The sequence below is a fragment of the Candoia aspera genome, chromosome 13, assembly GCF_035149785.1.
Source record: "Candoia aspera isolate rCanAsp1 chromosome 13, rCanAsp1.hap2, whole genome shotgun sequence".
NCBI lineage: Eukaryota > Metazoa > Chordata > Lepidosauria > Squamata > Boidae > Candoia > Candoia aspera.
The window spans coordinates 20,955,459-20,973,425 of record NC_086165.1 but is presented as its reverse complement, the minus strand read 5'-3'; the positions used below and the strand labels follow the sequence as shown (position 1 = coordinate 20,973,425).

At 43.1% G+C, this 17,967-nt stretch overlaps 1 protein-coding gene across 4 annotated transcripts in view; it reads right to left on the bottom strand.

Annotated features, from left to right (window-relative positions):
• Window positions 1-17,967, bottom strand: part of MAP2K5 (mitogen-activated protein kinase kinase 5) — a 143,370-nt gene that overhangs the window by 112,562 nt on the left and 12,841 nt on the right. For all 4 annotated transcript variants that reach the window (XM_063314348.1, XM_063314346.1, XM_063314345.1 and 1 more), the window contains exons 4-7: window positions 13,744-13,813; window positions 9,475-9,515; window positions 8,582-8,649; window positions 5,841-5,889 (exon numbers count right to left, since the gene is read on the bottom strand). In XM_063314348.1, coding sequence (XP_063170418.1) covers window positions 5,841-5,889; window positions 8,582-8,649; window positions 9,475-9,515; window positions 13,744-13,813 — 228 coding nt within the window. The remainder of the gene's footprint in view (window positions 1-5,840; window positions 5,890-8,581; window positions 8,650-9,474; window positions 9,516-13,743; window positions 13,814-17,967) is intronic.

The following is a 17,967-nucleotide window of genomic DNA, read 5'->3' as shown; positions in this document are numbered from 1 at the left end:
AGAGTAAAGCCATGTCATGAAAGACAAAACTGCCCTCCATGAGTTTTCCTGAATAAAAAAACATCGGCTGTGGAAGACTCGAAAAACAAATCACACGCCAGGACATTTGGTAAGAATAATCTACTCAAAGGCTATAAAAGGTCAATCTTAAAATGCCTTTTACTGCACTTCAATGCAATGATCATATATCCAGGGAAATATTTTTTCAGGTCTAAAGCTTGGGCAATCTGTGATTGTTAGAAGCGCAATGGCACAAAAGTAGATTTTGTACAAATTGCCTATTTAATTTGTTGCAGTAAACTTAATATACTGAAATTAATTAATACACAATGGACAATCATGAATCAAAACAAATGTTCATGCTATGGGAGTTGTTTTCCACCTGTTTTTTCCCCTTTCAAGAAAACAGGCCAAGAAGTCAAGAACAGCAGCCCCCACCATCACCACAAACACATTTTATAAAATATTACGTTTTCTCTGCAATGTTTTTAGAAGACATGCCAAGAAAGCTTTCAGAGGTAAGGACCCAAGAACAGCTTTCCCTAATTTGATGCCTTCCCGAAGTCTCTGGACAGCAACTGCTAGAACTGCCAACCAGCAATTTCTCTGAACTTGAGAAAGCTGCTTTTCCGGAGATTTTCCAAAGATCTTCCTGCTCCACATCTTAGAAGAATGGCACACTATGAACCAGATTGAAATAGGTAAGGGACACCGTCCATATACATTTCTCCACAAGAAGGAACTCCATATATGTGAAAAAAAATCCCAAAACACTATTTTTGGTAGTGTCAAGAGTGGGAAAAAATGGACGCAGGGAAAAGGAAAGTAGAAGAACTGAAGACTGGAAATAGAATGAATACCGGAAGAGAAAGTGCAGGTCCTAAATGATAAAATCTTAGAAGACCGATTAATCTCCCAACAGAGTAAATGGGAAGTGGACATTTGATTTATTTATTTTTCAAATTTTGCTACCGTCCATCTCCCCCAAGAGAGAGACTCTGGGCGGTTTACAATAACTGATTTTCGTTGGCGGAGGAAAGCAGCAAATGAGGGAGGAATGCGGAAGCAGCTTGAAACAGGGTGAAAAGAATTATGTCACAAAGGGTCACCGAAGTTTTGTTTTGTTTTTTTTAATCCATTCAGACGGGTCCAATTCTCAGAGACTGCCTGGACACATCCCTGCAGTTTTCTTGGCAAGGTTTTTCAGAAGTGGTTTGCCATTGCCTGCTTCCCAGGGCTGTGTGTGTGTGACTGGCTCAAGGTCACCTTGACTAGAACTTAGTCTCCCAGTTTCTAGCCTGATGCCTTAACCACTGCACCAAACAGGCTCATATGTGCGCGTGTGCATGTGTGTGTGTGGTTGTGCTAATAGGAAGCATGAAGTATGAACAAGGAGGCTTGGCGAAAGGTTGTGGAGGAGAGGGAAAAGGTAATATGAAAGTCCCTGTGAGGTTGGTATGGGGCAGAACGCCACTGCAACATGCATTTGCTGATCTCCTCTGCAAACGAAAATCAGTCAGGCATTAGCCTTGAGTGCCTCGGAAAGAACGAAAAAAGATCAAACTGCAAAACAAACAAACAAACAAAGAATGGAGTGAGAGGAAGGATAAAAGTGGGAAAGTTGTGGTTGAATGGAGTTAATGAGTTCCCCAAAAAGAGAAGTGTGAGAAGTTTAAAGAAGAAAAAGCAATGTGCAAAGCAGAATACGGACACGGTGGAAGGAAGGATGCTTAGCAAGGAAAGAATAGTATGGAAAGATAGAGTGGTGCTAGCATAAACTAGCCCTTCCTCCCCTCCCTTCCCTTCCCTTCCCTCCCTCCGTCCTTCCTGTCTTGTGCCTTCAATTTCTTTGGTTTCCCATTTCTTACGCCTTTTCTGCAGTCTGCATAATGTTGCCCACCCTTACAGGGAAGACCATGATGGATGGTCGGTGCAGGCGCATTTATTTGCTCAGAAGCATGTGAAGAGAAACTTCCAAAGGCCATTGAGGATGAAACCCATTTGCAGCATAAAAGCAAACCTGTTGGGGAAGCAGTTCTAAGGCTAAATAGCTTAGAGGGTTATTCCAGAAAGGACCAATAAAGATTTCAAAAGTGCAGCTGGGCTGGGTATTTCGCAAAACTATTCCCACATTAACCTATTTCTTGCCTTAACCTATTTTGGGTCAAGCGGTGGGCAGTGAATGGTCGCCACTTATTTACCACTTCTTCTGTCACCCCAGAAGCTACCGCAGATATTCTGTGCTACCTGAAGCTCTGCTCTGCATCCTTGTTGGTGGAACACAGGGACCCAAACGGAGAACCAACACACCAGAAAAGGAGTCCGGTTACAATGTTCAAGGAGTGACTGGAGCCGAGTGGGGCTTCCAATTTTTCCGAACCTCCAAAAGGTATCCCACACCAAAACACACCTGATAGCAAGTGGGCCCAATCCACTTGGAAGGAAGTTCTTGAGTTTGTTTGGAGGACCTAGGAGGGGAGGGCAGCTGTCCTAACCCCTGACCAAAAATCAGCACACTCCTATCTGGGATGGTTGTCCTCTTCCACCAAGTGCACAGCCTTGGGAGGGACACGTATGGATTGGCGAGGGGGGAAGGGGACACCTGTCCAGCCAGCCAGACCAACCCTGGTGATCCATGGGGTGACAGATGTCACAGCCAGATCACCCTCACATCCCAAAGGAAGTTCCCAACGGGCCTGACAGGAACAATAAACTTGCATCCTGCCTCTCCTAACAATGCCAGAAATCTGCTGCCTTTCAGGATCTCTACTGTCCTCTCCACTTGCAGGAGAGAAAGCAGGGGCAGGGCAGTGAGAAGTGCTAGATCACCCTGCTCCACATACCCCCTGCCCCAATTCCGGGACTTGCCAAATTAGTTCAAAAGCAATGCGTGTTCAAGCTGACAACAGCTTGGTGTGACCATCACCGTAAGTAGAAAGCTCCCAGTATCTCAGCAAGGCGTTGGGGCGCTAGATTTTTAAAACCCAAGATGGTGAACCTGAGAATAAAGCTTCTTTTTCTTAATTGTCTAGAGCCACTTTGGGAGATTGTAATTGTCTGAAAGGCAGGGTAAAGCCACACTAAATAAATAAGAAAATTTCATAAGACTAGTGAGAAATGTCAAGGATTCCTAGCAATTTATTTACTGTATTTGAGAACCTGAAGGCATCAATCAAATCCTAACAGCTACCAACTTTGCAGCAAGCGCCAGAACGTTATTTTTTCTTATGCAATCTTGATTGGCCGCTGATACTAACAGAATGAACCAAAAGTGAAATAGTATCCAATTATGGATCAGCAAATAAAATAGTCTTTGTTTATATCTGCTGTCTTGGAAAGAATCAGCATGCATCTCTGATAAATCGTTGGAAAAAATGCTCAATTAATCCTTATTTGATATATACAGCCACGGCAGAAGCCTCGCCCTGTATGGGCTCCCTCCCCTGGACCAATCAAAGTCCTAATGGCTTCAGAAAGCAGTCACAGTCTATGAACAGACAATTGAAGAGATTTAGTAAATCCCACTTCATAGAGCAGGGACTAATCGGAAAACACAAGCCAGTCAAATGTTTCTTATGAACTGTTGACACTACATCAATGCGGAATCAATTGGCGGCATTTTCTCTGAGTGACAGAAAAGAAATAAATATTTATATCACATAACCTATATCAATGAACCTAGGCAGAAAGCTATTTCTAACCTGTCAATATTTGATTATCTTGAAGAATCATGTCCCCTTTCGGTTAATGATTAATATGAATTCCTTATTAAACGTAAGTGGAGGCTTTCAGGGAACAAAAGTCTTTATTAATGCTTTAAAGCAGAAGGTAGGAAACCACACTCTCTCAGGATACATCACAATTTAGCCCCCTTCCCTACTGGTCCTCTTAAGTTAGGCAGGTTCTCACCATCAGTGGAGTAGGACAGGACCAGCACGGATCAGCCCCAGATGTGTCCACCCCTCATAATTCAGAGCTGAGTTCTGTGTTCACTCCTGGTGCAAAGTAGATGCTCCATTCCTCTCAATGGGAATGGGGTGAGGTATTTAGATTAGCACCTCTTTGCCTACATAAAGGTAGAATTTCTTCAAGCTGAGCTCCACTCCTGATGACCTCATGGATACAACCGTGTGGTTTTCTTCCACTGTGTCTTCTGGGATGTCTGCCTTCCCAATCTAGCCTCCAGCCTGGGGATTCCCCCGAGATCCTATTGCTCACTGTTCACCCAAATGACCAGGAGATTCTCAACTGCACATTGGAACGCTTTCAAAACTGCTACTTAACACACCCAAAGTAAACGAAAAGGTCACATTATTTGTCCATTCCCCCAGCTCTTTGTTCATTGTTTTTTAAGGCTAAGCATTCAGCAACATTAAATGAATGTGGCTTGAAGCCCAGCACAGTTTGAAAACTAAATCAATCTCCCTTTTAAGTAAAGCTCCCTGTGTTCTTCAGTACAATGCAGTCTTAACAGGCACCCCAAACTCTCCTCCAGAAATCATTTTCTTTTCCAATTAAAAACCTCCTTATCTCACTTAAGGATACTGAAAACACATCAATTCTCAAGATGAGGCTTAAAAAAATTCTAATAATATTTCATTCCCCTCTCTACCTTTGAAATCTTACCTTTATTACAGACAAGCAGTTCTTAAAGATTAAATAAAATACAGAAAACAAGAATCAGCACCAGGTGTTTAAAAATGCTCCCTATCTTTCAGGTAAGACTACACTTGAAAAAGAAGGGCCAAAATCCATATTCTTGTTTTATTTAAACGCTTCTGACTGCAAATAAGTAAGCCTGCAGTGGAGCCAGGCGAGCAGGACCATTTTCATCTATTAAGAGTGCAATGTTACAGGTGATCCGCTGAAGGACACGCGTGAAGACCAGCTTTTATCTTCTTGACACGCTCAACTACAACTACTTGATTCATGAAATGCCAATGAGGCTTGGAGAGGTCACTATGTGAAGGCATTGAATACGCATCTGAGATAATTAAGATTTCAGCCTTCGAAACACGGAAGGGAAGTGAACAGCAGTTAAGAAAATCAATAAGAGTCTTTTATTTGCAGTGACACAGATGTCTCAGTCAATAGTGTCTAATAGGCAGGCTTGATCGGCGTGGACAGGTGCCTGCCTCCAAGGCTATCAAAGGGCTTTCACCATGACAAACATTAAAACTTATTTATGTTGCTAGTGAAGAATCCAGCAGCCTTGAGGTACTTTCATTTAGTGGTGTATATTTAAAGTCATTATGCGACTTTGGGACTTCCTGCCTGTTTGAATCAAAGTGGCCAGGAAGGGCTGGCCCCGAGGTCTTCTTTCGCCCATCAATTGCGAGGCCATCGCATTCCCCTGCAGAAGGCAGAGCAGGCTGGGGCACTTTTTATGATTTTCCTCTTCTACAGAGCTTCGAAGGGCCCACCCCTCCTGTTATGCCTCCATTACTCACTCTCGGGCGGCAGGGGCACTTGGGCCCATCTGCAAACAGCTAGCAAACCAGAAAGGCTGTTTTGCTATTCAAAATTTATTACGTTTTCTCCCCTAAATTGAGGCAACCGAACGGCGGGTGTGAAAGGCACTTCAATCTATTTGGAGCTAAATCTGATTAGTGCATTTTGAAAAGGGGGAAGTAAATTGGCGTGCCAATCCAAATCAATCAGGACAGAGGCCCCTCCATAATGCGAGCCCTTTCCCTGCCTTCTCCTCTACTTTATTAAAAGAACACATTACCAGTAAGTGAGCAGTAAACATCTCTGGGGTGATTTGAGAACACGGGGCCTGCCTGAATTCATGCAGACATGCACTATGCCCGCAGCCAGTCCCTCTCCAATATACTCACCTGGCCATTTGCTAATATTTTCTTCAGTTCAGCGGAAGACTTCTTCAAACTGCGGAATTGGGCAGGGCAGAGAGGGAAAAGGAAGGAAAAGGAAGAAAAGGAAAGGTGTCTTTAGTGATCGTCCAGCTGCACTTTATGGAATGGAGCTACAACTTATCCTTTGCTAAAGAGCATCTTGTCGCTAACTGGAACATCTGCCTACGATTACAATTGTGTGAACCTTGCACTGACATAATCAGAATTAAGTATGTAAAGCACACATTCGTAGGTTTACTTTCTTTCATTTATAGTCTCCTCAAAATGCTGATATTGTCAACTGAATGTCCTTGGGGAAATTATGGTTTACCAAGAAAAGCACAAAGAACCTTGGAAGGTTGCAGGCAGTTCAAAGGTGACTTTGAGGCCCTCATTCCTTGCCTTTGTAGCTATAACCTGGGAATCACTGCAATTTGCTACTTATTGAGAGGATAAGCATGATGTTTTGGCTTAAGCATTACACTTTCAGCTCAATTTAGTTGAACTGGCTTCTACAGGAGGATCTGGGAGAGAAGTGGGCTCTGAGCACAATCCAGCAGGACTTCCTTTGCATGGCCCACATCTTAATCAATCATTGTTGTAAATGCACACAAGGGGGTGTTTTTGTGTACTCCCCACTGATTTTATCCAGATACATTGAAGAAAATTTTCTGTTGTGCTCATAAAAGTTGAATACCAACAAACCACTCCTGTACTGCTGCCACACAAACCTACATCTGAAAAAGAACCTTTAAAAAGAACGATTATGTTCTTGACACACCGAAGTGTCTTGATCATCGATCATGACTGAAATAAAACAAAGTTCTTTGTTCTTTAATAAGCCTCCTATCTGCTAGAATACTTTAAAGAAAAAGTACTTTGCCAAATGAAATGTACGCTGATCTTGTCATCTCTTGGAACTTAACTGTTTTGTGAACATGAAACAGAGGCAGACTGTCAGTGACTTCAAAACAGTCATTCCTTATGCAGATGGGTTTTGGAAATGAAAGCCAATTAATTGCCCCACTAGATGACAGCATCAGCTCAAGGCATTGTTGTAGGGCATTTGCAGAATCAGCTCAAAGTGTGTGTTGCTGAGAAAATAAATGGTCACGTAGCAGGGATGGGAGATCTGCCCTACAAACTGAGTTTAAACCTCAGAAACTTCAACTAATAATGACAGACACTGCAATCTTTGTATTGGATTGACAATATTCCTACTCTTCTTGGTAAACTGTAGAGGTTTTTTTAATCCTGAATTCCACACCTGTCCATTTCACTTCTGGCCCAGGCCACAATGGCACTCAGCAACAACATGCAAGGGATTCTCCTGGGTCATAGGGAAGACAACCCCCCACTACTTGGTGTGCAACTTGGTGTGCATACTTGGGGACTGTGTACAACTCCATGGAAACCCTTCTTAATTCCATACAGCTTAGGCTCTGCTCAGGGGCAAAGGCTTTTTCCTGCTTGGGCAAGAAACACCAAAGAATGATAGCCTCTCTCAATTGCAGGGTTTCTACTTATTTACCTACTTTATTTATTTATTACTTTATTTATTATAACCACCCAGAGTCGTTAGAATACAAGATGGGCGGTAAAGAAATATGACAAATAAATAAATAAAATAAATAAAATTATCAAGAGTATTTATAAACCGCCTGAATCCCAAAGGGCTCTCGAACTCCAGTGGGCCTCAGTCCTCGGTTTCTGGTTTTTAATTCCACGCCGGGGGTTTTCTCTGCCTCCTCAAGATTCCATTCAGGATCATGGCTTTGTAATTTCCTTGGGGCCGGTCAACTGTTCAGGCCTTTGCACCTCTGTTTCCCCAGGCTTCTCCCAGAACGGTCAGCCATCTCCGAGATGAGCGTGTTGGATCCTCCTTTTCCTTCCATCTGTCACAGCCAATCTTCTTCAAATCCAAGATCTACTGCATTTGTTCCTTCCTGACTCTGCCCCTTTCCTGATTACTGCTACTTTCCCTCAGCTAAAGGCCCTGCTTTTATCTTCCCAAAATTCAGCACACCTCCTGCTCTTCCATTATGAGAACCACCACTCCCCATTTTCCAGCAAGGGACTGAGCACAAAATCCATGGAAGTCTAATTAGCTCAGATTGCAGCAAGGTCTGCATTAAGAAACAATATTCCAGGAAGGAATGTTCTTATGATACTTTAGAAATCTCTACATACCACCTCACAATCTCTATCCTGTGTTACTTGCAACTACTCACCTGCAGTATCACTAGTGGTCCCATTTTACAGACCCTAAGCTGAGACAAAGTTGGTGACTTGCTCAGATCACCCCGCTGAACCTGCAACCGGACAAATGTCTGAGAACCTTCTGTGCTGTGCCTCTCCAAACGGGCTGCCTGACAGCTCAGGCTGCAATCCAAACACAAGCGGTTTGGATTAATCACATTTGAAGAAATTCCTGTTCTTCTAAAACACAACACCGCACGCAAAAGAGGTGACAGATAGATGTACACTGCAGTGCATGCAAAATTTTGCTTGGGGCATGTAAAGAAATTCATGCAGAAGTAGGTCGACTAAGATGCAAGGTTAGCACTGGATTCACCAAGCTGCAAAAACCTTGCTGAAAACTATTCAACTAAATCCCCCCCAAAGTATTCCCACCTTTCCCCACTTGCTTCTGTTAATTACTATGCAAAAACCACTTCTGGGGCTGTGCCTTAATAAAGCACAAGCGTGCTCCCCCCCCCTCTTACCTATGGCTTGGAAGGGAGTCTGGGATGGCTGCGCTGCTATTGTTAGCAGACCCTGCTCGGGTATTTACCTGCAGGGGGGGAAAAAGGATCTTTATCCATTGTTTTCATTCAGAGGACATGGTTCTAATTAAGCTGTAATTTGCCGTGAATTTCCTATTTCATGAGGAAGGTTAATTAGCTAGTTGCCCATGGTAGAAATCCAGCTCGATGTAGGTTACCATGTTGTGTTATTGAGGAATCATGTTCCTTTATTCACTCTGCATTTGAAATGCTTGGTTAGGTAATGCAATCAGGAGCTGGCACACAATAAAGCTTTCATTCCATCCCCATTAAATACATCTCTCCCTTCCCTCCCCAGCCCACCACCTTTTTGCACGGATATATCAATTACCTCTATCTAATGTCACTGAAAAGATGGAGGCATATCCTGCACACCGTAGGTCATTCATAATTCAAAACATTAACGATGTTAACACTGCACAGATGTGGGCTGATCAAAGGAAAGGTACCCATAATCTTACAGCTGCTCTTATGCAGGTACACATGGATTCATGCAAGCTTCTCTTTGTTTAGGGACAGTTGGAGTGGCCCAAGAGAACCATTTCTGCAAACCTGTCATGTTAAAATGGGACAGTGGGATGGCTACTGCTCCCGTTTCTTCAGTGCTGATTTAAGAAATGGATTCACAAAAACCAGGAAGGAAACAATGCCACTCAAGACGCAAGATAGCACAGTCAGCCTCGCACCCAGGAAGAATCTTTCCTCTGCTATAGTTTGTAAAAAAATCTGCTTGTCAAGGCTGAGAAAGTACAGTTTTATCTGACATTTCAATAAGTGGAACACAGCATTGCAAATCCATCTAAGTTTACGGAAACAATTATTGAAATTCCTACCTTCAGGCCATGTATGTTCCGTTTCCCAGGAGGCTTGCAAGCTGAAACAGTAATTGACTAAATTGTAGAATACATCAGCACCATTTACAAATTTGTTCAAAATGAAATCTTTTCTTTTTTTAATGAGGGTGATACAAAAATTAGTGGAGAGAAATGATTGAGAGGCATTTCCCAGGACCCTAAGCAGAATGATATAACAGGGTTTCTAGACCTGTAGGAGCACATTTTTTAAAACAAACAAATCCAAGCTTCAGCTGATTTGTATCTTAAAATATATCAAAATGAAAGCCATAAAGAGCATCTCCTGTTCCAGCTTTCAGCAACTGCACTTGTGGGGAGGGGTTCTGTCTTTTGCCCCCTTCTTTTTGCAATATTGCAGCTTAACACGTTTTCTGGTGACACTGTATTTGGGGGAGGTGAGCACATCAGCTGGAGGCTGAGTGTTCAATTCAGAAAAGCCCATGTGCCCGGCACCCCGAAGAACAATGGCCTGCATTCTGTGATACCAACAACACACAGTCTTCTCTGGTTTTTATGTGGGAAAAGAGAAGCTGGACATTAAAACAAGCATCGAGGACACCAAGACCAGATTCAGTATAAATTAAGATGCTCTCCTTAGCTGTTTACACAAATCTATTGTCCGGCTGTTCTCATAGCCTTCAAGAGGAACTAGAGCAGAAGGAAGAATCAGATTTCCTTAATGCCCCCCAAATTCACGGCGCCTTTGCAGCCACCCTCCAACCTCGGCAGTGCTTTGCCAAATGTTAAATGTTACGGACAGTTCCCATTTTAAAACTACAGCGCCCTACAAATTGTATGTTAAAGGGCCTGTCAATTTTGATTGATTGTCTGGGAAAGGATGAATTTGATTTCCCCCCTTTCTCTCCCCCTCCTTCTGAAATACATGCATTTCACTCATGGTTTTGACAGCAGGAAACAAAGCCATTTATTAGTCAAGAGGACACAGATGATAGTTATTAAACACAGCAGTTAGGACATGCAATTTAAACTACATTAAACATTACTAGCATATCCTTAAATAAGAGATACTGGATTGCTAGTGTGTGGACAGAAGATGGGGGTGGGGATGAAAAATAGGGATATCATCCAATGAAAAAAGCAATAGGCCATTCCTACTTTGGGTCGGGGGCAGTAGAAATGCTGTGCAGGTGCATGTGGGTATGGGTGTGTGAAAGAAAAAGTAGACTTATAGCGGCAACAAACTTAATTAGTTGCAGAATTAAGCCTGGACATGAAGGTACAAAGATCCAAGGAATGCAAAGTGAGCTTGCTTTTTGAAATGTAAATTGCTAAACTAAATTGAATAAAAATTAGAGCAATCAGATGTTTAAATTAGGGTCAAATTATTAGAAAGACCAGATTTATCTATGCAATTGTCTACATACATTAAGTGCTGCCTCAGTAATCCCTGAAAATGCTGCTGTGAAGTTCTTGAGGACACCAAGCCTCTTGAATCCTTCTCCTTTCTGTTCAGGTAGCTGTGCAAAACCTGAAGATCTTCCCTCCTATGCTGTGGGTCCTCTAACTGGTTTACACGTGCGAGAAGACTTTCCCAATATATCTGTCCTAACAGCCAGGAAACACGCTGAGACAAGGAACTGGTCTCTAATATTTATTGCTAGTACTTAACAGGAATCCTAACAAACTGAAGAAGCGTGGGGAAAACCCAGACATATAAACCCCAAAGGTTAAGGCGGTCCCGATCTGTGTCTCTTTGAATGGCTGACCAATTCCTCAGTGCTACGCGTGCGCTTGACAGTCTGGATGGGGGCCCCCTGCTCGCCATCCTTACTCATGACAATATCCCATACATTGGATAATATGCCGATTAGAGCTTTGTTTCTCTCCTCTAGTAGTTCATTGCTTTGTGAAAGCGTAGCCTTAAAAAGCCATGGAAGTACTTTAAGGAGAAATGTAAATAAATTATCAGCTAGATGTAAAATATACCTACTTCAACTAATTTCGTTCATGCCTTTAAGCCATTTCTCTCCTGCGGCCAGATTTCACACACTCACTATAAAATGCGATTCCCTTCCTTTTGGTGGTAGAGGGGAGAGAGACAGGCACCGTGGTACTTTAAGAAGTATATTTGAGAGGCACCAGTAAAAGACCGGAAGCTGAGACTGGGAGAGATGAACGTCAGAGGAGCAAAAGAGTAGCCCTTTAAAAGAGAAAGGGTGTCCAGTGACCCAGGGACCAGAGGGAGCCCCTAGTGCCCCCTTCTCCCTGTATCTCCTCCATTCTTTCCTCAAATCATGTAGAGCGACAGCTGTAGTCCAGATGAGATCAGGAAAAGGCAGTGGTCCAGTCACAGAGCCAGACAGCTAGAGCATCTATCCGAGAAAGAGGGTCCGTCTATTTTGTTCTGTGGTCAATGCTTCCTTCTTGGAATGGGACCAGGGGGCAGGTGAAGCACCAGATGATGACAGAAGGACCAACATCCCATGTGCAAAAAGAGGGAAAAGGAGGTTTCAGGGAACTTCTGCAAGGCACAGGGAATGTCCTTGAAGGACAGGAGGAAGAGCTGCTACCACAGCAGGGGCCAGATAAGCGGGGCTTGAGCCCGGGCCAAGGAAGTAATGTGAGAAAATGTCTCAGACCCAGACAAGCCCCTCCTTAATTCACACGACACTCACGAGAGAGAGAGGAGGGAAGCACAGACTTGCAAGATTCTGTTACTGCAGCTGTTACAATAGAAGTAGTCCAGGCCTACAGTACATGGCCTTGGTTTCCTGGTCTGGTCTACCTTGTAGGGCTCACAGAACTACAGATCACTTAGTCTGACATCGGTATCTGAGAATGCTCTATAGACAAAGATAAATGAAATGCAACGCAATAAAGACAAATGCAAACTTTACCTAGGAAAAATAAATTGAATGTCCAGGTGTAGGTTGGGATACCTGGGTTAACAATAATACAGGGGAAAAGGATCTTGAAATTGCAGTTGACCGCAAGGTGAGGAAGAGTCAGCAGTAGGATACAGATGCTGAAAGGGCAAATTGTGATTTTTGGCTGCATCAACAGAAGAAGAGCTCCAATGCACGGAAAGTAATAGTGCCACTAACATCCACCGATCAGACCCCATTCAGAGAAACCGGACTGGCTCAGAGAAGGGCAAAGAGAACGATCGAGGTCCTGGAAGCTGAGACTTAAGATCAGGGACTAAGGGAATGGGGCAAAAGAAGAGAAGGACTATTCTGTTTAGAAGGCTGAAACTTATTCTTTATAGCCCAGAGGGCAAGACGTGAAATAATGGGTTCATCTTATAGGAAGACGGACCCTAACGGACTTTTCAGAAAATCTTCCTACCAAGGAGAACAGTATGAGGGTAGAACCAGTTCCCCAAAAAAGGCAGAGGACAATCTGCACGTTGTTGGCTATGGGCTTGACTATCTCAATAGTCAGTTAACCAGTTCTATGGCTAAGAAGCAGATCGGGGGCAGCCTAAGGAAACAAGGAAGGATTAGGCGGGTTTGTGGGAGGCTCTGATGCACAAGGGGATCAAGGCTGCATGTACTGTATACGTGAGCAAGGAACTTTTGTATGCAGGCAAGAAAGAGGGAGGAAAAAGTTGGCTTATTTCTATTCTAAATGCAGCCCTTTCACAGAGAGGAGTTCTGTCTCCAAACTGCCACCCTCTTTCTAGCCCTGGTCAGTGTGGGCTAGGAAACCTGCCGGTTAATTGCCCAATTCAAAATTGAGAGAGTTGTAGGTAATGAGAAGTCTATAATGTTTTAATTGGAAAGCTCACACCAGGATTATTTGTACAGGGGAACAGTTTAGTTTTGAGTATTTCAACTGATTTATTACATGGAAATTTACTTGCATCAAAAATTATACGTCTGAAGATAGGTAAAGAGAACATCCAAGTGCGTGGAGCAAGTTACATAACATGCACGCATGCTGGAAATTTAATTTGCATATTCCCATTTTTACAGTTGCCGGTTGCAAAAACACGGGCCCTTGACTACGTCTTGGAGACTATTCTTGGCTTTGGCTTGGCCCCCTGGGGAGGCCTGATTAAATGCATTTGGTCACTCTGAACTTTCAAATGTCTACAAGTTGTGCAATGCAAACTATAATTTCTGTTAGTCTGCTTTGCTCTGGAAAATAGCTGCAGCTACCCTCGAAGAGTTGATTTTTCAACTCCAACTTAAGACCAAAATGTGGAATTAGCTCTCTTTGAACCTCTAGAAAATAGAAGACCTGATGGAACATTGGTAGGTGTTAAAAGCTATGTAAAATTACCTCTTGGGTAGATCTGCAGAGGCACGATCAGCTGCCCGTTTCCCTGCTGCTCCATTACAGTCGTGTAATACTTGAAAAGAAAAAAAAGGTAAGAATGGTGACCAAGTTTGTATATTTTGTTCAATTCACAAATTCCAGAAAAGCTATATTAGAGACAAGCCAATGAGCATATGCTTGAAAAAGTGGCATTTAAACATTTATCTGTTGTTCGACACTGAAGAACAGCTGTGAAGGAGTGTAACCCAAAGGCGGTATTTACAGTTCTATCCTAATCCAGAGCTTTCCTGTTTAGCTGTGGATGGATAAATGAGAATCCTATCTCTTATACTCACCTGCAGGAATTCTCCCTCTCTGCCCAGCAGTTTTAAAATCCACAGGGAAATCCATGCTACAATATGGGTGGGGACACACAGGCACTCATATGAAATGCAGCACGTGTGAAGCACAGAGAGGTTGGCAATGCCACACCTGAAACTGTTGGGACTGGATATGCCAGAGTTAAAATCCCATTCTGGAAGATCATTCCTCAAGTGATGTTCTGGCCGTTGGTCTGCTGTGTCATCCACGTGCAGTATGGAATTTGCAAAAAGGAACTTGGATGATACAACCTTAAGGAGAAATCAGCCTTCTTGTAATTACAGGGAAGGATTTAACAAAACTCGTTTCAGAAGGGGGAGTCCACCTGCTCTGATGATACCTCTCTGCTTAGGGTTGGGCTCATGATCCCAATCACTGACATCCAAAATTGTTTCGGATGCTTTTGTTTCTGTACTGCTTATCTCTGAAGCAATTCTACTCTTCCCACCAATTTTCCCTCCTTCCCCCCTGAACCTGCCAACAATTGTGAATATGTAAAAAGTCCATCTCTCAGGACTACCCCCATGCATCTGATGAAATGAACCGAAGTCCATCAGAACTGATGTGGTAAGAAAACGTGCTAGTCTCAAAGATGTCCCAAGATTATTTTATTTTTCCTCTGCTTGTGGATAATGGATGAAATCATTTGAACCATCCTCAACTTATCAACTTTTTTTGTCATGTGCATTCACAAGAAGTGACACCAAGTTTGTTTATTTATTTATCAAATTTAGCCACTGCCCATCTCCCCCAAAAGAGGGACTCTTGCAAGGTTAGCAATTTTCCTGCAACAATGACACTACGCACAGTGCCTAAAGGTGCTGGGTAGCTCTGTGGAGCCCAGGATCAGGCATTTTGCTCCAATCAGAGCAGCCAACATACAGCTCGGCATTCCCACTTTTGTTTTGAGTGTTTGCAGTCATATGGTCCATCTCCAACCTCACAGGCCCACCCAAAACCAGAGACAATCAATTACACACACACTGTGATTTCTCTCTTCAACCCCCCCTTGATAGAGAAGGTACTGGTTCACAGGAAAGCCAGATTGGCCAAGATGACCCTAATCTCACCAGACCATCTCATCTACAGACCTTCTTCATATGTGAGCATCCACACAACCTATCACAGCTCTCACTTTCTATTGTGAAAGTCCTTCCCTGTCTCTACATTAAGAAGGAACCCAAAGTAAGTATAGAGATGGTTAGGGAATATCTGGCTCTTGAAGTGCCTCTAGGTGGAACTGAGCCATAGGAATAAGCTAGGATAACTGTTGGCACTGACTGCTTAAGCAACTAGATGTCATCTTCTGGCTGGTACTGCAATTCTGTCAGTCTTGGGGGATTTTAATTTCCATGCATTGGGAGAGGATTTTACTGCACCCCATTAGTTTATAGTCTTTGGGGCAACCATGGGCCTCTCCCATCTAATCTTGGCTCCAACACACAGTGGGTACATAGCTGATCTAATCTTTATTTTGGAGATGAGGTGGAGATTGGGAACCCTGACATCTGTACTTTGCCAGGGTCAGATCACTTCCTCATCAAACTGCACCTCATAATTGCCCCAAAACTCTCTCCTGTCAACTGTTCTTTGAGAGAGCTGGTCATATTCTTTTAAAAGACAGTTGTGCACCCAATTCTGAATAAGCAGTTCCAGTCTGTAATCATGGGGGGACAAGTCCTGAGGACACGGTTCATCTAGTGTGGAGTACTGTAATGTCCCCCAGCATACCGATGACATTTAGTTGTATATCACCACCCCAGGTGTCCCACTATGAGGATGCTGTAGAAATCCTAAGCCAGTGTCTGGATTCTGTCAAGATCTGAATAGAGCAAAATAAGTTTAGACTGAATCCCTCCAGGACTGACTTTATCCAGGAATTTTGGTCCTGGTAGTTCCTCTGGAAGGGGTGGCACCAAGTAATTTTGGTGATCTGGGAATCCTGCTGGACTCACGGCTACTGTTTAAATAGCAGACGGAGGCTGTAGCTGAGCGTGCTTTGCTTAGCTTTGGCTGGGATGCCAGTTACAACCATACGTGCACCAGGATGCCTTGGTGACAGTGATTCATGGTTTGATCACCATTGGCACAGCTTTTGGAGATGACCCACTGCGGCTGATCCAATACGCACTGACTAGATTGTTGATGGAATAATCCCATCATGATAGAGTAACACTAGAGTAATACTAAAGTCACAGCACTGGTTACCAATAGGCTTCTGGGCCCAAGTCAAAGTGCTGCGAAGGCCAACAAACCCCTATACAGCTAACACTGGATTACATCAGGCATCACCTCGCCAAGGTTGTATCTACCCATGGGGTAGGAATATCACAAAGGCCTGAGTAGAGTCCCCACTCTTTGTAAGATAACAGGGGCATGGAACAGGTAGTAGGCAGTAGAACCACCGGCCTCCAGGTAAAATTGTTAAAATTACACATTCAACTGTGCTGTTAAGCAGGACTGAATGTTCCTGCTGGCCATCTCAATTATTAATTGAATGTTTTTTTTTTGTTTCCATTCCTTATTTTTACACTGTTATATGCCAACCTTAATCTTAAGATTGGGGTAGGTTACAAGTAATGAAGACAAATGAACAAATAAAAAATAATAACTGGTAAGACTTGCTTTCTCACCAGTTTACTGGCTTTAGAAGAAGAATCAGAAAGTCTCTGTCCTAACATATACATTGATTTTAAATGGAAAATAGTTCAATTGCTGGAATTCTTGTAACCTATCCCTTTCAACACAATAAATCTTGCTAAAGAGGACTCTGAGAATCATACCTGGAAAATGATTACTTTGGTTTTGGCAGCTGCAAAACCAGCCTGGCAAGTACTTTCAGAATCCCAAGTACACACTAAATTATCATCTTGGTTAACTGGTCTTTCTTGCCACAACAGGCATGCATACACACACTTCCAACAATCAACCAGGCCCTTCAAGTCAGGATTCTAGAAGGAGCAATAGGCCTCCAGAAACTGCACATCATGCACGCTCCTGACATAGTGCGTTAGCATGGGTGAAGGTGGTTTGTAAATCCCAAGTTGCTATAATGAGATGCTAATGCTTGTACCAATACAAGTGTGATGCCACAAAACAGGCCAAAACAGAAGCAAGAGTCCCACCAATCATACGTAGGGAAAAAGTGAACACCAACCATCATGTGGAAAGCAGCCCAGTTTCAGGCTAGTTCTAGGTCACCCATGGGAACCCTCACTGATTCCTAACAGTGAAAGATCATAGCAGCTGAGCCAGATTTGAACACCGTGCAGTGGAATTCTAGCAGCCTACTGGAAGACTGTACTGTAATCCATTTGCATCTCTGTCCCTAGAGATGAAGCCCAGCTGGTTGTAGAACTTCTCACTGGAATACCTGTCTAGGCAAAACATCTGGATGTCCTAATTAAAGAGATACAGGTTCTTTAACTGCATCTAGAGACAAAAGAATGCAGAACTAAATGAACTTTTAGCTCGATCTAGCAAGACAATTCTTCCTTCTAAATGAGGTGAGAGGCTGTGGTTTGACCAAGTTGAGCAATGTTCAGACCCCTGTATCTGTATCTGCTGGACTCTGTTTGTCTTCTCCTCTAACATTAGTCTGGAGGCACAAAAGGAAACTGTCCGGAGATGAAAACAAGGTATTAAAGACACGCTCCAAAGCAGAGTTTCAGCTTCAGAAGCAGATTCTTACACAACTCCAACTCGTTTCCCTGGGACTGACTCTGGAGAGGCTCTGAGTGGATTTTGCCCTGTGTTTCTTTAAAAACAATAATAATAATAATAAAAAAAAAGAATGGCCTTCTCCATTACTCAAACAGAGATGACAAGTAAATGAAATATCAATCATGTCAGCTGTCAACCTTTTGG